Genomic DNA, 24,566 nt, shown 5'->3' on the forward strand with positions numbered 1-24,566 from the left:
ACAATTCATTTGACCCTTGGATGCTGGGAGATTGTAGGATCGTGGGGTTCGGGGCAGCATGGGTGTGTGCTGCCGCAGACTCGGGACACGCGGAGGGTGGAATGGCTATCGGGACGTCTCCTACCTGGGCAGTATATGGCTATATGACTAACACACACTACTCATGAAAAATTACCATCACTTCAGCACTCACGTGACCCACGGGAGAAAGCCCTGTGAAAAAGGAGCCTTGCAGCGAGAACTTATCCTCTCTGCCACGGCACTCTCCATTATTCATGGTGTTAGGATCGCTTTACGAGCCGGGGGCGTCTCGCTTTTACCTGCAGTCACAGCCACACAGACAGATACACAGACAGACACACGCATTACCACACACACAAGCTCTCCCTCCCTTACAACTACTCCGCTTTGTTTATTCTAATAGAAAGTGGAGCTCCGTGTATAAATCATATTTAAGTAAAATAAATGCATGACTGGCAACACATTGAGTGTATCTTAAGATTTACTATGGATGAGTAAATATCGACGAAGCAATGATTTATGTATTCCTTGGTTGCTTTCATAAAACTTCAATTTCCACTTAAAGGAACAGAACAGCACGGAAACTAGTGCAGTGCCCATTCTCCCACTAAATAGGAAGCTCCCACTTGAACAGACGTTAATTAAAGTTACATTGTGATGATAATGCCTCTCTTTCATTCATCACTTGAAATACAAATTTGAATGCAGGACTTTTTATTGTACCGTATTGCGATATCAATAGTTTTACTATTGACAGTGAATTCACAACATTGCTACTCAGTTAGTCTGTTATGTCGATGTCTGTTTCCCCTTCAATTAATGATAGTGCCCCCCTCAGTGCGTTAGGCATAAGGAATGGTTTAGGTTTATGTCAGTAGTATCAAACTGTGGTCTGTAAGACCTGCTATAAGCTAGGCCCCATTATTCAAGTTATGACCCCTTCTTTCTCAAAGGTGTACGACCATGCAAGGACACTCTCTTTTTTCATCTGGTTCTTATTATTTTTGCAAATGATAGTTTATCACAGCATAAAATTGGTATATTTAATAATAATTTAACACTCTTCAAATCATAATTGTTCTGATATTTTTTAACTATTTATTTAATTTAATTATTAATCAAATGATTAATTTATAATAATGTTTTATTTTTATTTATATGTGCAGTGGTTGTAATTATTAAATCTAGTTGTACAATACTTTTCTACTCTATCATGCAATAGGCAAACACCCTACTGGAATATGCACAACATGTAATTAACCTGAAACTGTCGAACATGTACTGACAGATGGCAACAGGTGTGATGAAAAAAAGAAGTTAGCACCTTGCTAACAAGCCAACTAGCCAGACGTAGCTGCAACCTTAAGTTACGCCACCTCGACATTAGGCCCCAGTAGGGACACACGCACACACACACACACACACACACACACACACACACACACACACACACACACACACACACACACACACACAGGGGGACTCACATGCAAGGCAACGTTATTAGTGTTATAAGTGAGTATGGAAAAAATGTACACAATTTGAGTTGCAATGGCAGGCTCAAATTGCTGTTCCTGTGGGCTATTCGCTCGAGCTCGTTAACTCTGAGGAAGTGAAGAAAGGTTCGGTTGTCCAGCATTCAGCAGCAAACATTAACTGCAGTCAGTGAGCCGTGGTGTGCGACACGCTCGACTCAGTCTGCAGAGGCCTGAAGCAATGCCATCGCTGCTGGACAGAGCCCTGTCTGCTTGTTTCATCAAAGTTCATTAATTGAATGTGTCAGTGTCCAATTGCTTCCTGCAGATACTACAAATTTAGAGTGGATGACTGATTCTGAAAATATGCCAAAGACTTCAATCTCTTGCTTGTATGCGTTCTTGTTTCAGTCATCATATAAGTGCACTCAACATGAAGCTAGAGCAGGTTAGGTTAGGTTAGCATAGTTTACCTTAGCTTAGCATAATGCTGTCTAATACAGCCATTCCAACACAAAAACATATATTTTTTTAATTATGGACAATTCTTTTGTTTGCAGCTCGCTCTTGATTCATAGTGGGTAAAAGATTTTACAAATAAAAAAGCAATGCTTAAAAACAACAGAATAATTTCACATTAATATGGACTAATATAAACTTCTTTTATAATCATTTAAAGTATGAAAGATTCATTTTTCTCTGACAGCGCAAATTTCTCTTGGCAAATTCCCGTTTCAGTTCTATCACACTGGCGTACACATCTGCACTTATGAGCCAAATCCTCCCATTAGTCTTATTGCTGCCACCTGTCACCTGATAGGTATCAAGGGGAAGGGCAGACGTTGGTCATATTGATCTTTCAACATCAGATTACTCGACCTACGGGTGACAGCAGAGAGTCAAATCTCATTAGACCCATGCGCCGAGGAATCATTCCTAACTAATCACATTTACAACATTCATGTAATAAGATTTAGCTCCGCCAACGAGGTTGTTTTCTGTTAAGTTTGTTTGTCGGCATTAAAAATACCCAATTTTCATAAAACAAGGAAGTACACATTACATTTTTGGAGCCGATCTGAATCACGGGTTCAGATACACAAATCATTTTTTATTTTGTGAAAATTGCGAGAAGGGGCATGGCCTTGGAGGTCTGCGCTCTCAAGTGCCCTTTGCTTATGTCTCGCAGACCACCAACCTAAATCATATAATTGTTTATATCCTCACTTCTGGACGGTTAAAATATTTCTAACTGGATTCATTCACCTTTATTGTGCTTGCCAACATAATAGAAATGTAGACGACCTCAACAGCCACAGTATCACTCAGATATGATCTGCCATATTCCCAGCCATCGTTTGCTGAGTCAGTCAGTGAGAGGACACTGACACCGGCCGCTGCTTAATAATTGAGGTGTTGACAAACCAGAGGTGGTTAACTGATCTAAAATGAGATTGTTGAATTAGCATTGTGTGTTTTCTGTGGCCACAACGAGCGCAGCATGTTTTACAAAATCAGGACATTTTGTAAATGAGGCGGCATATGAATGCCTGTTCTTTTGTGGCAAATGTGTTATTTGAATATGTCGTGAATGAGCTCAAGTAGTGTAGCAGTGTGCTCCTGTGCTATCCCCACACACGCATGTACACACACAATAATAAGTAATCCATAAACATTAGTGAGAAAATCCAAACAAGTTTATTTACAAACACAATACCATTATAAAGAATGATCCAGAGTCAGTTAAGAAGCACTGTTGTACATCACCTCCTTTCAGTACACAGACCAGTTCCCTTCCTTTTCTATTCTTGATTCAGTTGTGTCTGTGCAACAATTTAGGGGTCAAGCCAAAACATTTTTGGTGTTCATATTTGCTGAACTCATATCCCTTGTGCATAAACACACACAAAATCTGTACGAAACATGAGAAAATGAAGAAGTTCAGAACAGAGCAAACAAAATATTATGTTACAGTCTCTTAAAACCTTTTGCAGTGTAAAACTAAATAAACAGTAAAAACCTACGCAGCTTTCCAGTGTGTAAATGCACAATGCTTTCTGGAGTGCAAGCTGAATGTCCACATATCAAATAGGAGGGTGCAACAATACCGTAAAAATGAAAGTGTCGTAGCATTTCACAAAAGGGCAGCAACCATCTTCGTGCATCTTTGATCAATAAGAACTGGGTCTGCTGTTGTACAATTCAACAAATCCATTGTCTCTGTGTAAAGGTTTGTGTATATATCTCCAACAGCACTGTGAGCTCCAATGGAGGCTTACGTGTAAACATTTCAGTGATCATTGAAGCAGGCACACACAAAGCCAAGTATAGTAAAGTCATGCAGAGCGTTACATGATTATGAATGGAGTTTACAGGGGTTAAGACTTTGCTAATTCCAATAGAATACAAGCTGAGAACCGCACATGAATTTCTGTACCTTAGAGAGTCTTAAATATCCTTTGATTCAAGAATGAAACTACAATTTAGTTTGACGTTTATGTATTTGTAGATAAGCAAAACACATGGGTGCATTGCATATCATATAGGGGTTTGATATCTCATAAGGCAGCATGGCATAAGACATGAATGACGACGAGAGACTGGGTCGCTCAACAGTACTGAGTACAATGTTGCTCTACAAATTCGACGGCATCGAGTTTTGCCCACGTGGTGTCATTTTGAAATATTTATCTGGATTTGGTCCAAAAACCATGACCAGCCAAAAAAAAAAAAAAAAAAACGGGCATGCACCGCTTTTTTCACCAGAAATATGCGAGGATGTCTTTGATTGGAAGAAAGTAGGCCGCTGAAAACAGGCCATTTCAATAGTGTTTTTCTTCAAATATTCACCCAGTGAATCTGGTGAATAGGAAATAGATTACAAAAGTAGACAATTGGATGTTGGAATTTTTTCAAATAGCTTAATAGTAAGGTCCAGGTTTTGTTTTACACAAACATTAAAAGCTGCCACACCCACAGAGTGTCCAAGATAAAGAGAAGACAGGGCGGATGAGGGGGCACCCACTGCGGCCCATTTCAGCGTAAATATTTGTGCAATGTTGAGTAGAAAACAACACCTCTGTACAGCAGAGCCACTAGAAAACTTCACAGAAACAACATCACTATGAAGACCACTTTTCACATTAAAAACAAGCATCCTACGGTTACAGGGTCGGAGAAAACCATAGTGATTTGATTGGCTACATAAACAACTTAAGGTACACATCGAAAAGAGAAGTATGTTGGCAGTTAAAGCAAGCAACCTTCACTGTGTCGTGGAATATGTGAGAGCAGACAAGTGTACGCTCTGAAGGCCAACTCTCTTTTTTGATAGAGTGAAGTGTCTCATTGACCGAAATAAAACACAAAATGGTTGAAAACAAACTAACAAAAAGGTAAACCACATTAAAGCGGAGGAGTGGGCGATCACGTGCACGCCCCCGTGTGTACGTTGAGGATCCCACGAGTATGCATGTGAATGAAGTTGAAGATTTCATGGGGCATGGCATGGAAGCCCGGCCGCGGCTTGACGTTGTCATAGTAATGGTGAGTGATGAAGATGCCGGAGGGGTTCATGGGAAACGCCCAGAAACCGTAGAGGTGGACCTCCTCGCACATCTCTAAGGCGGCGGTCACGAGCATCAGGCCGCTGCTGACCCGTTTGGCCCGGACGCCCTGCACCGCCCAGAACCGCTGCACGTTGAGCAGGTACAGCGGGTGGAAGAAGAACACGCCCCGCTGGGAGTCAAAGTCATCCAGCATGTACTTGACTCTGAACGACACGTCAGTGTTGCGGGTGTTGTAGAAGGCGGGAAGCACCACCGAGGAGTTCTCGTAATTCTGGAGGACGTCGTAGAAGGGTCGCCGCCATTTTTCCAGCTTCTGAAATCTGCAGAGGAAATGAAACGTGAGATGGCAGAAGCCAAAAGAGAGAGAGAGAAAGGCCTAATTCGCTCAGACCTCTATTTACAGTACCTCTCAGTAATAATGCTCGGGTTTATCGTCACAAGATCGGTTTTAGTGCCAACATCAGCTGAGTACTTCTCATTGATGGGTGGTATGTTGCACCTGCAAAGAAGAAAGTACAAGTCCACTGATAAAGGGGTTTACATGTATTGGATGTGACTTGACACACACTAGGCATGCTGGTGGGCTGCACTATTAATCATATCGTTGTGATCAGGAGTTGGGCTTCTACAATAAATCAAACAATCTTAACTAGGCAGGCCTGTCAAGCTTTGGCTGGGTGGAGATGTCGTAGACCTAGAGATTTACATTTAAGACCGTTTTACAGTATTCCTATTTCTAGTCAGCTCGAAATAATAAAAAGTCAGGGACAGTGTTTTTATCCAACAAGTTGTGTAACTATTAAAGTAAATCACAGATAGGAGCGTTGAAACACAGGCAAAATATCAAGGGTAATGTTCGAGGACAAGTATTGTTGTGTGATGGCATGCTCTGTTGGTCCAAGTCCAAGTTTTATTCATCGACAGCTATAACAAACACGGAAGGATTTTATCCTGTATACCTAAACACAAAATCTGCTGAGTCAATTTCCTTTCCACATTTGGTGTTCTTGATGATGCCGCCATTTCCAATAACAGCACATTTCTTGTACTGCGATTTGGAATACGGCATATCCTGGATGAAACAGATGCGTTTTGTTAAATTCAGATTTGTGGGCTCTTGAAGTCAAATATTATAGTAGACAATAACATAGATTTAGTGGCATCAGGCCAATGGTAGAATAACAAAAAGCCAATATGGTGGAAAATAGCAAACACTCATGAGCAGGTGCTGAACTCACATCTGGAAACATCTTGAAGACTTCTGTGGTGATGGGAAGAATACCACTGGTATCCACCTCATACCTCAGTTTGGTCCCTGCAGGAGTGTTCTTCTTGGTGGTGAACAGAAAGGAAGGAGCATTACAGCAGCGAGACAGAGACATCCTTCAGGAGGACACCAGAGAGAGGAGGGAGTTAGTTTATTGGCAAAAGATTTCACACCAGAAGACCAAAACTAGCTTAACCCTTGTGTTGTGAGAATATTGGCTTTACCTCCTTATTGTTTGGGGTCCCAAAGACCCTGCTTCTGTACGTGTAAAAATAGTAATTGCAAAATCAACCATTTTATTTTTGCTTTGAATCATATTTTTTTTCTCTTTTCGTCCAATCTTAATAAACTAAAGTAGTGACCCATCTTTTTGCCATAAACTGGGCTTTCACTTTTGACTTAGGTGAGAAAGAACAAAAATGACCATCAAGCATTGTTATTATAATAAATATACATATTGCATGTTTCATATGTTAAATGGCTCTGCATGAACATGCATATATAGTATATTTGTTTGCCGATAATACATTTACAGATGAATAACTGCAGTTTGATACCCTATGACGCTATTTATGTGTGTGATGAATTAGATCGGCAGAAGTCTAACTCACTGTTTGACCTCTTGTGAACAATTATCTTATTAATTATAGATTATTAACATAAAAAAATCAAAATACATCCATAATATGGTGGTCATCCATAACAGATAGGAGAAAATGAAAACCCACAGTTTAACAGCTTAAGTCAGCTTGCCATTCATATAAAATTGTAACATCTAAAAGTGATACATTCATGTAAAGTATGTTTTTGTGCCGTTTAAAAAAAGAAATGAGAGAGAGACAGTGAAAAAAAAGAAATGTGGACATTCAGATGCACCTCTGCTGAGACTGAGTAACGCTTACTTGAAGTTGCTGCTCGCCTCCTTGTTCTGCTCCCATCTACACACCTGCAGGTTTCGCCATCTCTCAAACAGATCGGAGGTTTTCACCCTGGCAGACAGGCAGAGAGACTTGTGGAATGAGGAAGGATATCCATGATGTATTTTCCGATTAACGTTTCTATAAGGGTAGTAAATTGAAGAAACATCATAAAAACACCTCAAAAAGACAAACGGGGGGAGGGGTGGGAGCAGAATAATTGCACTGCTTATTCTGTGTGGGCGCTACTGGATCTGCACTTCCCTTAAAACAAAGACAGTGGCTTCATCAAGCATGTCTGTAAATAGCTGTCCTTGAGCTGAGATTTCTTCCTCTGAGATGATTGGGAGATGTGATTTGCTCTGGGCGGCAGCGTGGCACCATTACAGAGGGACAGCAGCTGCTCTCTGCCTGATGGGCCTTCGGCAAGCGCCCAGAACACGTTTGACACAAAGGTTTGGCAGCCTGAGGGACACGCACAAAAGGTCACTGGACAATGTTCACATTCATAAAAGACGAAAATGCACTGCTGAAATTGCAGCGAGCACAACCGCTTCATTGAGGGGCATAATGGATCCTCATCTGCTCCATAATGTGATCATGTGTTATTTATAGTTGACAGTGACAACTTTCCGCTGTAAAACATTGGCAATAAAGTAGATGTGATGTGAGAAGACACAGGTTTTTTGTTTTTGTATGCTGTGGGGATTTGCAGTGGCCAGTAAATCAAACCTCAGAGGAGCTTGTGGATCACCTCCGGGAAAGAAATGCATTATTCTATTTGAGGTGGTCCACCTCACGTGTGGGCTACGTCATCATGACCACTCACATTGTCAAGGCTTTGACGTCCATAATCTCCTGCCTGAGCTCCCTGCATGCAGTGGAGTTGTATTCATATGAGCCATCGTAGTTTTCCAGATACCTAGAGGGATAGAGACAGTCATCCTCGGCCTTCACCTCTCCACACACAAGAGAACCAACAGAAATATTTTTTTTAAACAACTAAGGAGATAAAATGCAATGTAAAAAAACTGTGTATTTAAAGAACACAATAAAGAAAAACAGCTTATATTTACTATAAAATGTATTTATGAAATACTATAATATCAGTGTGGCATTGCGAGATGACAAATGACAGAAGTGATGCAACTGATTTCAGGCGTCACAGACAGGATAGCGGCATACGGTTCACTGGACACTTGCAACCAGATTCTATTGCATCTTAGTCTAAACCAACGTGATCCACTAACGGACGAAAAGTAATACCTCTCATATTTTCACTTATTATTATTGGTTATGATGAAAACTTGCATGGTTTAATGTGGGCACCTTGGGATTAAAATGTGTATCAATGATGTATATCAATTTAGAAGAGTAACAGAAACAGTCTGAAAGAGAAAAAGGGTTAAATGGTGGATTAGTTAGATATAGCAGAGTAGTGTCTGGCGGATATGAGTATGAGAGGGTCCGTGCTTCTGTGTGAGGCAGTACAATGTATTTAAATCATTTATAATAACATAAATAATGTTATTTGTCAGAAACCATTATAATTTCGGGGATTTTATATTTTCAACTGGAGTTTGAGAATCTGATCAATCTATTTTACAAATATACACATATATTTTAGCATTTTGATTCAGTGTAAAATTACCACACATAGAACATTACATTCAGTTGTAATGACTAAAATAAGTGCTTCAAATCATGATTTGGCCTTGAGAGCCGAAACAGACTTTTCCTTTTAGGTTTGGGCAGAGCGCCACAGCACTGAGTCATCTCTCTCAGGCGGCATTTAATTAATTTGTTTTATATAAATAAAGATACAAACCGATACAGCTATTTTTAGAGACCAGCAATATCTACAGTTATCATAGTTTCAAAATATACCTCTTCTGAGATATATCTGAATCTTGTGAAGCTCTAAATGTAATAGTAGCAAATTTGCATAATGCCTGACGGGGATTGCTGCAATTTAATGCTAAAATAGTCATTGCAATTTATAAGAATCCATGTTGGTCTTTGTAACATCAGATAGGTAAGATGGAGTGTGATGGAAGATGGATAATATTGCAGAATATTAACTTTGGCTGTGGAGTCAAACAAGGTGAGTTAAAAACAGAAACATAACAACTAATACAAATAAAAAATGAACACGACGAGCAATACAATGGAGAGATGCATTAAAGGAACAAGATGCTTGGATGAAGTCGTAAGGAACGATGAAACTGGTTGTCTACATCCACCTGATGATGCAGTGTATTTCTGAGGTTTTACTGAGAGGAGCATCTGTTTTTATTCTATTCATGCTTGTTTTAGCTAAGATGATGAAACCTATGCAAGTGTTCTCTGTTCAGTTCTAAAAGCAAGACAGAGAATCACTGGATGAGATGAATTTCACCTCATGTGGAATTTGAGGGTTAATTGCACAATGCTGGCTCAAAACCAATGCAGAATGAGAAAGACTAACCAGCATTTTACCACACATACTGACATCTATTGCTCGGCGCAATTTAGAGCTTTTTTTTGGAGGGGGTGGGGAGAAGAATCTGGCACCTTTCTGTTTTATCGTAACAAAGAACGTAATGTGGAAAAGGGGGTAACTCCAGGTCGCAGAGAGAGACAATGCAGATGTGAGAAGGGGAGATAGGGGGAGCAGAGAGAAGTGTCCACGCTATGTATATGGCATACACACAGAGCTGTGCAGGACACATGAGACACAGATTGAGGAGGACAAGGCATTCGGAGATGGGTGCTGGATGGGACACAGAAGTACGAGGAGAAGCCAGTACATCAACAGGAGACCGTGGTTCAACCAGCTTCTGAAGGGGAGATGGGGATCTGGGGTCGAGGTGGACGGGATCAGACAACATGCAAGAGCAAATCTGAAGTGCAACCACCACTGAAAAAATATGAGAGTTTATACCTTTCAGAGTAATGAAAAATAAAAGAGGCATTCTTGGGTTTCTGTGAAAATAATAAAAATGCCTTCAAACTGTCCTACCTTTTTTTTTTCTTCTTAATATCGGCTAGGCAGGGTGTGACTATTACGGAGATCTGAGAATCTGGCTGAAAATTCTGACGGAAACATCTGTCAACATGCAGACAGGTTAAGTTAGAGTTAAATATGTGTTTGTCGTCCTGTGACATCACCACCCCTGCTAACTTCCTCAACCTGCAAATTTCAAAACAATATAGAGCAAAAAAAGTGTACATGTGCTGCAGCTTTTATTCTCTCTTAAGCATCAGTAGACTGCTGTATAGGTAACAGCGGCCCAGTCCACACATGCAGGGCTGGGTCGTCACTATATAGTGTATTTGAAACTTTCTCTCTCTCTCTCTTTCTCTCTCTCTCTCTCTCTCTCTCTCTCACACACACTCTCTTTTCTCAGAGGTGTTGTGCAGAAGGTCACGCTGTAAAGGTACCTTTTCCTTCCATTTCTGGCAGGCTTCAGAGATCCATCATCCAAGAAATTAACGGGACCGGTCCAATTTCCTGTCTCGTCCCCTTTGAGTCGGCTAAACTGTTGCGCACTAGCAAGAAAATGAATCAGTTTATTTGTGATTTATTGTTCTCACTGTGCAAAAAATCAAACACATACAACCAAGCCCAACTCAAATTTGCACGTTCACACACACACACACACACACACACACACACACACACACACACACACACACACACACACACACACACACACACACACGCATATACATTAATGGGGGACCAGCTTTTTGGCTCAATAAAAACAAGTCAAAGTATGACACCAAACATGGTTAGAATTAATTCTCGGTTCATGACATCATGGTTTGAATGGTTCATCTATGCTCAGCCGGGCTGTTGCCACCGTCCTGGCTGTGATTCAATCCCCCACACCCTGCAATATCGGCCTGCAGGAGTGTTCGACTTTTAGTGAGATATATTGAAGTGATCTTAAGGGAGGAACAATAACCGTTGCCAATGTTGCTGTGAATGTCACGCTACTGCTGAGGAAGAGACGCCAGCAGACTTGCCAAGAGTAGCTTTCAACCATATTTTCAGCCAGATATTACTTATAAAGGTGGTGTCTTCATTGATTATCTCAACTTGGATTTGAAGACCATACACGACTAAAAGTTAGGATATATTTGCCTCTGCTGCATCTATTTCCACCAGAACCATCGCAGTGAATTCATCAGAGGAGGACATTTGGAGCAGGGGGTTCCTCACTTCATTTTAGAGAGATGAGGGGCATCAGTTCGTTTACAGTCTGTTTTACACAGAGCAGCAACTAGAGAATGAAGTCGCTCTCCCTCTTTGTGTGTTGTTATCCTCTCCTCGCTTTGTTTATCAAAATGTTTGTTTCCTGGATAGTCGACAATGGGTCTGAAGGCCACTCCTACAAGACGCCTGTCTCACACGCTCAAATATCACCAGTTAACTGAAACAACGCAACTTCGCCTTCCCCCTTTAGTTAAACACTGTTAGCTCTGTCAGCACTTTCGCCGTAGTTTGTTAACTCTGTTAGCGCCTTTAGCTATGAGCCCCCAGCTCGTCATCGACGTGTTGAGAGGCAATCGAAATACTCCCAATGCGGGTCTTGCTCCTTTAAATAATATCAATGCTTATAACTTGTATATATTTCATTGTGAATTAGACAGCATGGGGATATTCGACATTGTTGTTGTTGTTGTTGTCAAAGATTCCCATGAAAAGACCAAAACCAACAATGTGTTCATGTCTTTATACTTTCTGAGCTCTGTAGTCTGACTGTGGCTCTCAACCCCAAGTCCATTGCTACCAATAAAACATAAATATACATGCTTTAGTAAATTGTGTATATTTGTTGTGGATTATTTTCAGCCACAGATTTTGTGCGTTGACCTAAAGCACCAGGACGGTGTACATAATGCGATTAAAATAAACATTGTAATGAAAGAAAATGCCACCTAGTGTAATGATGTACATCATTATTGTATGTTTGCTTGTCTATGGAACAGAGGAACAAACTATAAACATGGGATCAATTCATTTTTGGTTTTGATCTTTTCATGGGATTTGTTGACAATAAGTATCCTTTAAGAATATAATATCAACATATTAAAGGTGAGGAGTTCTTCCATTATAAAGAGACTGGTCACAGTCCATCCAGATATTAGTGGGTGTCCAACTTCTCCCGTTACCAACTGATTATTATGCAAGTATTCATGTGTGACTAATCTCTGAGAGTACTCCGTGGGTGTTGGGTTAAATTCAGCAGGGAATCTGAACCCAAAGAGCTTTTCTGGGTGCATTATATGATCGAGTATTCATAGTCGGGGACTCAGATCAATCCCTACATGCAAGCACATTCTCTTAGTGCCCCTTCAACACCTCAATACGTCCCTGTAACCGGATGCTGAACGCGCTAAAATCAAGAAAAGTGTTCCTCGGTTTAGGATGTGTGCTTACAGGACGGCTGTTACACAGAAACGCTAATCAAACCGGTAAAATGTTGTCGCTCAATCCATTTATCTTAATCATCGCCAAAACACGAGGCCCGTAAAAGCTTGATTCAATAACACAAATAGTATTGGATATTTTCCAATCACTACCAATAAAACCTCAACCAATCTCACGTGGCTCCCTCTGACTCACAGGTCAACCCGTGGACTTCAAGTCAAACATTAAGAGTCCATTTATCTCCCATAAGAGCACTATATACAGACATTAAGCATTAGTTCAGACAAACAACAAGCACAAAGTTGCTCTGCTGCACTAATGTGCTCCTGTTCTGCCCTTAAGCGTCGTTAATGGGACTTGAAAGCAGGAAGGACTTTTATACATATTGGATTTTGTGACTGGGCTGGGTTTTAGGGAAGACCTGGACAATGACTCAGATGTCCATTTATTATGTCCAGAGGGTATTTCCTGAAACAACTCTCAGGGCTTACAATGGGAACTTCATTGTCTGTTTAAACAGAAGTGAGCTCCTCTTGTTCTCTTTTTGTGTTTCCTTACTGCATTATAAGTATCGGATAAGTTGTCGAGAAGTGGGCTATTGTATACTTTTTTTGCACACTGTCTTTGTCTTTTTTCCCCTTCTCTATTTTTAGCGGGGCACCACTCCTGTAAATAGTGTTAGTAAGTAAGTGCTGTTTCTGATAAATAATGAAGTAGCGGTTTGTTGTGCTGCTACGTGCACAAATCAATGTAAAGCGCTGAGAAAACAAGAAAAGCTGTTTAAAATTCAACCCAAATACATAATGCATTAAGAAAGGCTATTGAACAATCACAAGTAGAAAAAGACTATTCATTGTAAAGCCAACAATTTCTATAATAGTTATATATTATATCATGTTTTAAGCAATAATTAGTTTATTTTTGTTTTTAAACTGAGTACATGTTTTACTTTTTTTCCCTTGATGTTTTAGCTATATAATTATCTCCAGATTAACTGAAAATGAAATCACGAGTCCCAGTTGCAAAGCCACTAATTCTGGATGGTTCCCAACCAACCCGCTCCAGCCCCGAGTCTTTGGTGCTACTAGCTGAGAGTATTTTTAGATATCGCCCTCTTCAAGTCACATAGAGTTGAAAGTTAATATGTCTTCAGAAGTGTGTCACTAGCTGTGATAATTTAAATCGAATTCCCTCTTGAAACAGCAACTGCCATTTTTATAATCTTACATTCTCCACTACTTCATCTTTAATGTGAGTGAAGGCGGGCAGCAAGCTGATTCATGTGACACCACAATGTGAGTCCGTGGAAACTCAATGTCTAGAGTCATCAAGTAAAACAATGTCCGTGACTTAGTTTGACTCGAATGGGCGACCTCATACAGTTAGACCAGAGCCCTTTGGCCTCTGGTCATGTGGGATGGACATAAAGTGAGCTGGTGTGATGGAACTGTTACTCCTATAGCTTTCGATCCGATCTATGCATCCAAACGTCTCCTCTGCTTCTGCTCTGGCCTCGACTGCAAAAAATGTCAGTAGAGCGCATGATAAACACCTTGCAGCATGTTCTCATGCTTGGGTTTAGCAGGAAGAGAGGTTGGGTGTGGTCGAGCCATGTGGATAACAACTTCTGTTTTTTTACGCTTGAAAAGATGTCATAAGATGACGTCTTCCCCCCCTTCTCTCTCTCTCTCTCTCGCTCTCTTTCTGCATCACACACAGACACACACAGGCAAAAGTCACTGCCTCTCAGTTCCTCACTCTCACCGTCTCCTTCCCCTCTCTCCCCCACTTGCACTGAGGTGTGTGTGTGCAGACAGACTGTAGCAAAATGGCTGCCGCTGCATGAGCCCACTGCTTTCTGATGGGTGACTTGTTCCCCCCTCTCTCCCAGGACACAGGCAAAGGAAAGTGTGTGTGCGTGTGTGTGTGTGTGTGTGTGTGTGTGTGTGTGTGTGTGTGTGTGTGTGTGTGTGTGTGTGTGTGTGTGTGTGTGTTGGGTCTGAATTCATGCATCTCACCGCAGAAGTCGAGATGCCATGAATCCACATTAATCATCAGACCAGCCCAGCAGGGGAGGGGTTAGCATGTGGGGAGTTTTCAGATTGAAGCACATATATGTTTGCTTTGAAGTTAACATAATATGTGCTAAGATATCTGGAGGTGGGGGATCAAGTTTTCAGATCGTTCCTTTTGGTTTGGAGTGAGATTCTGTGTTCTTTGTGACATTATTTGTTTTGTTTTAACCACCTAAAGATAAAACATCCCGGCTTCTCTGCATCTGCTCGTCTCACACTGAAATTTTTCTGCGATTATTGGTCTTATAATGGGGAAGATGAGTGCAAAAGAGGACAATCCATCAGGGAGACAGATACCGTTGCAGAGGTATTATAAAACATGGCTCTGCATTGGCTGTGTGAGCTGGGTGCAACCTGGTGAAATCATGTATTTAACAAGGACCGAAAAGAAATACACATCATCTTTATAGTGTCGATATCAGTAATCATCAGCAGCAGCTCCAATAGCTTTCAGTTGCATTGTGATAATCTGATGCCTCTGACAGATGTAGGCTACGACCAGTCAAGAAGGCTGAAACAGAAAATCAAATAAAGATATTTGGGGGTAAAAAAAAGAAAGAAAGAAAGGGACAACATTACCATACACAGCTGGAACACTGTGTATGGTATGAATGTGATGCTTCACTTTCAGAAAATATCAAAAAAATAAATCCAATGGAAATTGCTTTTATGCCACTGGAAAATAAGATTGATGGTTAATTGCTATTGTTCTTTTCAGCCATGAAAGCTTGTTTTCCCCATGCATCCCGACATAGTTCATCCAGACTACTCCCATTTATACCGAACAATGTATCATTTTATCATTCATAATCTATATGTCACCATTCAATCATTAACAGGGCAATACGTCTCACACAAAACGGCTGTGAATACATGCTTTATAAAGCTGAATGATTACAGCGTGTACAAGTGTTGTTATAAACAGCAAGGCCGCTGTATTGTGTGCTATATATGTGTGTCAGCGGCGACTAAACGATGATAACCGGCACTTACCTCTTAATGTAGTTTTTCCCATACAGAATCTGTTGCAGTAGTGTGACGAGTCCAAATGCGCAAAGGAACATAAAACAAAGAGACCTATTGCCGAGTATATCTTTACCCGACGATGGGTCGGCGTATCCCATTCTTCGGCGCAGCATCCAGGGCTTGACGGTGACACCCGGTTAGGTGTCTCTCTCCGCTGCATTCAGGACCAGGAGCGCAGGGGTCGTGTACCCGCCGGACAGGACATTGTCCATCACCTTACTATGCTATTTCATTGCCCTCGTACCGCAGCATCATTGCTGTTGGATGATAAGCATCGCATTAAATCGCCAGTTGTGACCTCAATTGCAAATCGCCCTGTGTCCACTTCTGACCAAATGATTATTATATCTTTATATATTGTTTGCAAACATTAAACGTAAAAACGTGAAACGTCCCGCGGGATATGGTTGATTTTGTGTCGGGTATCGTGCGCGCTCCTCGTCTCGACGAGGTGCAGTCGCTCGGTCGGATGCAAGCAATGCAGATTTGTCAAATTAACGCGCACGGACAGTTTTTTGTTTCTCTCTATAATGGATCCGAAATTAAATTTAAAATCAGATAAAAGCAAACGCGATTTTTGTCCCCCACGTCTTTAGATCACTGACGCGAGCAGCGACCGAAAAAAAAAACACACATACACATCCTCCATGCTTCATCTCAAATCTGAGCAAAGCTGCGTGACTGAAATGTAAAAGAAGGAGGATGCGCCTTTTCTCAGCCTGGCAGCCGGAGGGTGGCGCGTCGCGCTTCATTCAGATGCTCCTCACTCAGCCAAAACCCAAGGTCATGGTCTCCTTTACGAGAATGCACCTGTGCTCTTAAAATAGCCTATTTAAATTCACCTGATTCACATGACCTCCTGAGGCTGGTAAAAGTGTATCAGCACTTGCCCTTAAACTGTTACGTCATCTACAATAACATTCCATTATAATCTATTCAGAGCGGATGCTGTTGCGAAACAATGCATGATGTGATATATTTTTCCTGTACCTGGTTTCATGTCTCAGCATTTACTTTTGTTGTATATTCCTTTTATGGATTCACATCAAAGTGACAGACAGAAGATTGTCTTCACTGCATTACTGTCTATTTGAACTAGTCTCTCACTGTTTTAGGGACCGGGTATAATTTAAAACTCTAATAGCAACATTGTGGCCAGCTAAACAGATGCTCTGACAGCAGCACATCCTCAGAGCCAAACTCCTGAAAGAAGTCAGTGGATCTTTATAGCGCTGGCACTGGTGATCGTGTTGGTGACATTGATTTCTGCCTGTGTCCACTTTGACAGCTGTTTGAATGTGTCATCAAAGTCCACCTGGACAGTCTGGGCTGCATGCATATATCACCTCCACAAGCTGCAGAGCCGTAGGTGGATGTGAAGGAAGAAATAGCTGATGAGCCATCATGTCATAATGGTGTCAGACTCTTATACACTTGAGATGTGGGGATAGGAATAAATCTGCCCTGCACTTCAAGGAGTGATCAGTGAGCGTGATTGCAAATATGTATCACTTTTACTGACACAAATTCTACAAGGGACTCACATATTTTTTTGTAGTGTTGCTTTAAGTAATCCACATCACTGAACCATAAATCAGAAGAAAACGCACACAAATGTAATAGTATAGTTTTATAAAGATTTAGCCATCAGTTCATTTTCTGCCACGTAACCTAAGCTGGGTCAGCACGCAGCTAAGCAAAGAAACCCAGATTTCTCTCTCTCTCTCATTGTTCTCTCGAGCCATGGCCCTCAGGACCTGCAGCACTCCCAGGCCAGATTGCATAAAGTCCCTCTAGCATGTTCTGGGTGTCTGCCCTAGAGCACCTCCTATTTGGACATGCACAGAATATCTCCAAAAGGAAGCATGAAGAAAAGTTAGCTCAGACAGCTCAAAGAAAAGCTCATTTCTGCCCTCTACCCACAGTTATTGTATTTGTCACCCATTAGAGCTTAGATGGTCATCATGATATGCTTGGAGCATATCCATGGATTAACAGGCACTGAGTTAAAAAAATTGCCGGCGGGCCCATCCACCCCGAATTCCTGCCATCTCTGAGTATGCACTCCGTTATGATGATGACAATTGAACAAACACAAGAAATGAGACACAGCTATAATACACTTTACGTTAAATGATTTTGCCATGCTCAATTATCTTAATTTTGCCATGAGCTCCATAAACCAACTGGTGAGCATACTTTCCTACTGGAATACTACCTGACCTCCAGTTTGCTGTGTCAATTTGTTTGTAGTCATTTGATTAAACAGATTGTCAAATATGAACCATATAGGTCCATATACATAGGCCATAACATAATAATAGTCGTACAACTAGCATATATCTTGACATCAACATTGGATGATGTTGTGGGACCTGCAGCCTCAGTTACACAATAACAATCCACCATTCAATCAATCTTCCATTTCACATGTTACACTCATTCTTAGTCCCATGGCTTGACTTTCATCATCGCATGGGTTACAACTGATCACATACCTTTAAAAAATATATATTTTGTCTGCCCCACAAACAACACAATACTCGTAAATAAATCCACGGGTGTTATAATGACATTGTTTTTTGACAAAATGCTTTATGCAGGGAAATTAAATTAACGCTCCCTTTTTCTCAACATATTAGCATATTAGCTAAATGCTACACGGGGGTCACATTTCGGTGTTACACAGGAAACGCTGCGGAAGTGGTTTATGCGGCGCAAACTCCTCTTCCGGTCTCTTTTCCCTTAGCCCCTGGACGAAAATGGTATGTTAAAACGTTGGTGGACAGAAATCTTTTAACATCTGTGTCATGAACCGTTCATCTGTTGCGAACATTTTATTTTTCGATGTTGGATAAACATCGTAACCGTTCGGGTGAAGTATTTTTGAGATGAAGCGTCGTTTTATTAAGATTAACGCGGTTCCCGTTGCGTCCATACAGCGTTTATTTGCTGCTCGTAGCATTGAGATTCAGGGTACAAAATGGGCCCCAGTTAGCAGTAAAGGAGACTATGCAACGTGAATGTAACTCTAAACATCATAGGTTATTCCCGGCAAGCTATCACTGACGAATAGTTTGTATCAGTATTAATGTAGAAAGCTAAATGGCGAAACTTGCGAGCTTTTCCACAGCGGCTAGCATAACTAGCTAGCCACTTCGTCCAGGACTAAATGTGCTTCCTCTTGAGTGTACACACTGTCAGCATGCAGCTGTGGCGAACCTTCAAACGCCTTTAAACTGCTGAAGACGGGTAATTTTTCGAGATGTTACCATTTTGAGGGCTTTATACTCATTTAAATACGTAGTATTTGTTATACCGAGGCAGTATCAATATTGCATCCCTCACAGTAAACTGATTGTTGCCTCTTGAGTCTTGTCAATGATGTTTTAAAACACAAATGTCTGAACAAATGAATTCCTGTGATTTCATCCTTTGTTTCTGAGACAAGACTGTCAGAGCTTTGCACTGTAATTACGTCTTTGAGAATTGTGTCTGAACTCAAAATATTCTTACTCCTCAGACCAAGGGAACATCCTCTTTCGGAAAGCGCCGGAACAAGACGCACACCTTGTGCCGTCGTTGCGGGTCCAAGGCTTACCACCTGCAGAAGTCCTCCTGTGGAAAATGTGGCTACCCTGAGAAGCGCAAGCGAAAGTGTAAGTTACTTAATGAGATGTACTGATGCTAAGACTATCTCTTTACTCAAAACTTTGGAGGCAAGTGTGCTGTTAGCTTTGAAATGGGCTGGTAAACATGAAGTTGATGATCGTTATTATTCTCAGTTATAATGTGCAGATATAATATATATAATTGTAGTCTGGTAGAACACACTTGATAAGTGGAATCAAGGGACTTTGACTTTGCATTATAAAGAATGGTGTCAAACAAACACAGGTGTAAATCAAATGTCTGTCCCTAACATGGGCTGTAATGCAAGTGTGCCTCAAAGGGACCATTTCTTTTTTACTTCCACTCAATTAGAAAGGGGAGGGCAGGAAGTCTGAGCTTTATATCTATATTTCAAGACCTTTTGATGCTGCTTACCAATGATGGTGAAAAATAAATGTCTGAACAATTGATTACAAAATGATATCAGTGTTTTCTCTGAGGTAAGCTTCACTGTTAATAATAATTCAAACTTTTATAGCACTTTTCTAAGTACACAAAGACGCTTTACATTGGAGATGCTTTAAGGAGAGATCAGGGACATAATAATTAATGTTCTGTGGGTATATAGAAGTTGGCTGTTGTGTTAAAGGTTTACTATCATAACTATTATTCCATCCTGCCACGTGAATGTAGATTGTTACCATTTTAACTTCATTTCATGGACTTGTCAGTTTAGGATCCTGGTATTGTGTAAGCTGACACTTAAGTAGAACTGAGCACATGTGAATGGTCAAGCGGCCTTGATAAATACTGATGTTTGCGTTTGTAGACAACTGGAGCGCCAAGGCCAAGAGGAGGAACACCACTGGAACCGGCCGTCTCAGACACCTGAAGGTCGTGTACCGCAGATTCAGGTAAGATCTTTAGACGTAATATATTTGGCTAAGATGACACGGAGCAGAATGTCATGTGTTGCTAGTTACGTGATCTGCTTTGAAAATGTGTTTATTTGTGTTAATGGGCTTTTTATGTGAAAATAATATAAATGTTGATAATAAGATTTTGAAATATAATTAACCCAAAGTCCACAGTAAAAGTGTGTTTGCTTTAAATCTCTCCTAAAACCGTTGGACAAGTTCAACGCACACTACAAATTTTGATTTAACCACTTGGAAATACAAACATTGGATCTGCTGTTAAGATGTGTTGACTCATTCCCAGCATGTAATGTAAGCAAGATTCCTGCGTCAAGAGGAAGCAGATATCGGTTGTATTGATTTCAGGTTGTGATGTGAAATGTTAAATAGGCATGTTTATAAGAAAGCCGGATCATATAACCATATTATCATCAGCGTTGACTTTGCATTATAAAGAGTGGTATGTCAAACAAACACGCGTGTAAACAAAATGTCTGTCCCTAACATGGGCTGTAATGCAAGTGTGCCTCAAAGAGACTATTCATTTCACTTTCACTCAATTAGAAAGGAGGGGCAGGAAGCCTGTGCTTTGACAATATATCTATATTTCAAGACTTTTCAATGCCGCTTACCAATGATGGTGAAAAATAAATGTCTGAACAATTGATTTCAATATGATATCAGTGTTTTCTCTGAGGTAAGCTTTATTGTTAAGGAGAGATCAGGGACATAAGAATTAATGCTCTGGGGTTCTGTGAGTATATATTTAAATTGGGCTGAAGGTTTACTATCATAAGTATTATTCCATTGTGTCAGATTAACGTAAAATTTTAACTTTAATTTCATGTAGCTGTGCCAGTTTAGGATACTGGTATTGTGTAAGCTTGTTAACTAACACACTTTAGTAGAACGGAGCCGTCGTTATCGGTTACACCTGAGATGACAAATATCTGTAAACCGGAATTCAACTCCTCGTTCTTTTTGGTGACTAATTTATTTTAAGAAAAGGCACTGAAAGGCCATTATTTTGTGTTCCAAACGCAATAGCATGATAACGTTCGTGCCATTTGTGCCACAGACTCCCTGTTTATTCTTCTGTTTTTAAACAAGTCAAGAAGAATTAAATATTTATGTTTAGAATGAATCAGCTCTCTACAGCTGTGGTTATTTTAGCTGGTTACTTTACTAGTTCACCAACCAGCTTACAACTTCCGGTATTTGATGGGGAACTGTGGGACATGAATCTTATAGCACATTTTTGAGGACTATTAAATATTGTGACTTTTTTTCACCCAGATTTACTGGCCAGTTATATTACTATGTTTTAAATTGCAATTTTCTGCATCAACCTCACTTTTCTTCTTTGTTCTGTTTCCCAGGAATGGTTTCAGGGAAGGGACCACCCCCAAACCCAGACGTGCTGCAGTGGCCGCCTCCAGCTCCTCCTAAAAGACACATTTTTTGTTGAATAAATGTGATGTTAAACAGGCGTTTCAGTCTTGTCTCTATCTTTAAGCCTTATTGTCTGTCCAGTAAAAGCAAAAAAGAGCCCATGATTATCAACAGACAAACAGGGTGTTGAGAAATTATTCTCACTTGGTTCATTCATGCAAGTCTCTCGTAAAAGTTCCAATATTTTCTTTTGTGTCAAATCTAAACACAAACCTGAAATAAATGGTGTTTTCAGAAATGTGAGCTATTGTTTTAATGTTGGAGGTTTTGTAGTGAGATCAGAACAATATCTCCAGAATGACTATTAAAATGTAGAAACAATTATTAAGATGCACCCATGTTGTCATACTTAAAGACATCTTTGGGGAAATATTCTTGTGAACACCCATATTAAAAAAAAAAGAAACTTGGTTTAAAAATGACAATCTGATTCAAAGCATCCACATAAAGAGAATTTGGGGGTGAATGAGAAGTTTGCCTATAAATGCTCATGACTTAAACTCAAATCTTGACAGTTTCAACTGTTATTGTGTCCTTTATTGATGACAATGTAATTATTTTGTTACGTTATTAAGAACTGATGCTAGTCTGTTTCTCCCAGAATGGCATGTAGCCACATTTCATGCACAACTTGCTGCGGCCTCACTCAAATGATTTCCGACAAACCGTGAATTCACTGATCTCTTTTACAGCAAATGGTCCTTTTCATTTTTCCTGGGAAACCCTTGGATAACACCCTGAGAACCTTTTTTTTTTTTTTTTTGTGGTGATGTGACACAAATGTGTAAAGCCAAATTATGCACTAGAGTGCTGAATGTTCAGTACCAGATTTAAACTAACATCTCATTTACAAGCTGGAGATTGATTTTAGACCGACATTTATGAGAGCAATATCATCTAAATACCAGTACATCAACCCGACAGCTCTTTAGATAAAACAGGACTGCCCGACTACTACAGCTGCAGCATGTGGGGGGACAAGTGTAAATCAGAGCCCTGCAACGCAGGAACTTTCACAGGGCCTCAGTTGAGATGTGTTCAAGCTGCACAGAACTTGTAGCAGCGCCCCTGTCTGCCTCCTTCACTTAGTAAAAGTGCAGCTGGAAGATAAACCTCAATCTGCAGCTTGAGTAGCAGAGCGGCAGTTTCCGAACATCTTCGGCAACAAGACAGATGTAAATATTTAGCCGGAGCCAAACAATACAGAGATTTCTCCGATGACGACTGGAAGGAAGGCAGTTTACAGATGAGTCAATGGTTTGTGTTTTACGGCTGCAGCTGGACACCGTCAGAGGAGACCACCACAGTGAAGCAGACCAGCAGCCACATGTTTGAACTATGTCCTGAGATTTTACATAGCAGGCAACAATAAAGCCTTTTGCACCAAACGGAACGAGGAATTTCAGAGCAGAGTTTTCCCCTGCTTCCCAGAACCTGCCTCTGCTCTGTCAACAAATGTATTTTCCTTATCTGTCGGTGGGTCCGACAAGTCGAACAAGATCTGCAGCCTCACTCTGCAGAGGGAGTGTGTCTTCAATCACAGATAAGCCTGCAAGGATTTCACAGCATAACTATTAGTACTGCTGCTGTGTTCCTCCTCTGTGCCGCCCAAATACTTTCCACTTCTGAAATACTGCTGTTTTTACTTTTTAAAGTTGTACTTCTGCCAGTTTCACTACAGCTTATCTGTATTATTATTATTTTTAATCAACAGTTTTATAGATTTACTGCATGTTTGCACAAATTCTTTGCCATTTTTTTATTTATACACTGAATATTGACTTTTTTTTATGTTCAAGGGAATATAATGAAAAAGGAAGATGTTTATGTGTTTCCCTGTTTGCAGTAAAGCAGTGTTCCAAATCTTGTGTTTGTAGAAATAGCATTTTACAGCAATAAAAACAGTAATAGTACAGATACCAAAATATTGCTGAATGCCGGTATGTTTTCCAAAACAAAACCCTGTTTGACAAGTGTTTATTAAAGGACATTTGCAACTTCTGTATCTTAACTGAGGTACTTTAGGAATTAAAGTGCATTATGCTCTGGACACACAACCTCTTCCTCCACTCCGGGTCAGAGCTGAGATCCTCCACACAGTCCTGACACACCTCCTCTACTTTGGCCCTGTGACCTGTGCTGCTGCTTGTTTCATACTTTGTAAAAGTCAGTGTCTTAAGTGAGTGGTACATGTCACGTAAACGTTAGAGCCAGGAGGATGTGCAGCCGGAGCCAGAAACACAGACTGTGGTTATTTTTGTCTGGGAATATTCACTGTTCACTCTGCTTTGTTTAAACATGTTGCTACTTTCTTCACCTCTCCTTTGAATATATTGTGAAGCCCACTGTATTGAGTATTTTGGGGATGGAACACATAATCTATAGATGAAGTTATATTATCACTATGCCCTTTCAAAATAAAGCCATGTTGAAGAGGTCAAAGTATACGGTCCTTTTTACTCATATTAGTTGCAATAACACAGGTGTTACTAATAACGTTAGCACTGACGCTGAATCAGCAGATGTAATTAAGCCACGATTCATCTCTTATTATTTGCACTACGGTTTTTCCCACTATGACGTGTACAATTTAAATGGAGGAAATACTTGTATAGGCTTTGTTTTCATAGCATCCCACGGTGTCGGCAAATATCCAACAATTATAATATGCCTTGTCAGAAAGTATTCATTAGACCAGTGGTTCTCAACCTTTTAACCATTGCAAAGCATTTTGGGTTGAAAAAACAATGTAATAAACAGCGCTGTGACATCAGTGTATGATTTAATATAGCATACAATTCAGTTTAAGAACTTAA

The 24,566-nt window shown here is 40.4% G+C and overlaps 2 protein-coding genes across 6 annotated transcripts; one reads left to right on the forward strand and one right to left on the reverse strand.

The window, feature by feature from the left end:
• Nucleotides 1–4,922: 4,922 nt before the first annotated feature.
• Nucleotides 4,923–15,882, reverse strand: st8sia5 (ST8 alpha-N-acetyl-neuraminide alpha-2,8-sialyltransferase 5; the record flags this gene model as incomplete). 5 transcript variants are annotated; one of them, XM_079235309.1, is made up of 9 exons in its annotated part: nt 4,923–5,385; nt 5,472–5,564; nt 6,025–6,137; nt 6,304–6,448; nt 7,235–7,321; nt 8,079–8,171; nt 10,251–10,337; nt 10,673–10,780; nt 15,737–15,882. In XM_079235309.1, the coding sequence occupies 9 exons, from the start codon at nt 15,880–15,882 to the stop codon at nt 4,923–4,925; spliced, it is 1,335 nt and encodes a 444-aa protein (XP_079091435.1). The 5 variants fall into 5 exon arrangements, with proteins under 5 accessions (XP_079091435.1, XP_079091433.1, XP_079091436.1 ...); XM_079235307.1 differs by having other exon boundaries at nt 7,235–7,390; XM_079235310.1 differs by lacking the exon at nt 10,251–10,337.
• Nucleotides 15,883–18,492: 2,610 nt separating this feature from the next.
• rpl37 (ribosomal protein L37) lies at nt 18,493–21,787 on the forward strand. The gene is made up of 4 exons (XM_079235541.1): nt 18,493–18,534; nt 19,293–19,428; nt 20,211–20,295; nt 21,678–21,787. Exons 1-4 carry the CDS (start codon nt 18,532–18,534, stop codon nt 21,745–21,747), a joined length of 294 nt encoding a protein of 97 aa, XP_079091667.1. The 5' UTR covers nt 18,493–18,531; the 3' UTR covers nt 21,748–21,787.
• The last annotated feature ends 2,779 nt before the right edge of the window (nt 21,788–24,566 follow it).

Source organism: Taurulus bubalis (assembly GCF_910589615.1).
Source record: "Taurulus bubalis genome assembly, chromosome: 19".
Classification (NCBI taxonomy): domain Eukaryota; kingdom Metazoa; phylum Chordata; class Actinopteri; order Perciformes; family Cottidae; genus Taurulus; species Taurulus bubalis.

Excerpts from the sequence above, each read along its gene's own strand:
- rpl37 (XM_079235541.1), top strand. Across the intron at positions 19,429-20,210 it reads TGAGAAGCGCAAGCGAAAGT|ACAACTGGAGCGCCAAGGCC; the intron begins GTAAGTTACTTA and ends TTGCGTTTGTAG. Across the intron at positions 20,296-21,677 it reads GTCGTGTACCGCAGATTCAG|GAATGGTTTCAGGGAAGGGA; the intron begins GTAAGATCTTTA and ends TCTGTTTCCCAG.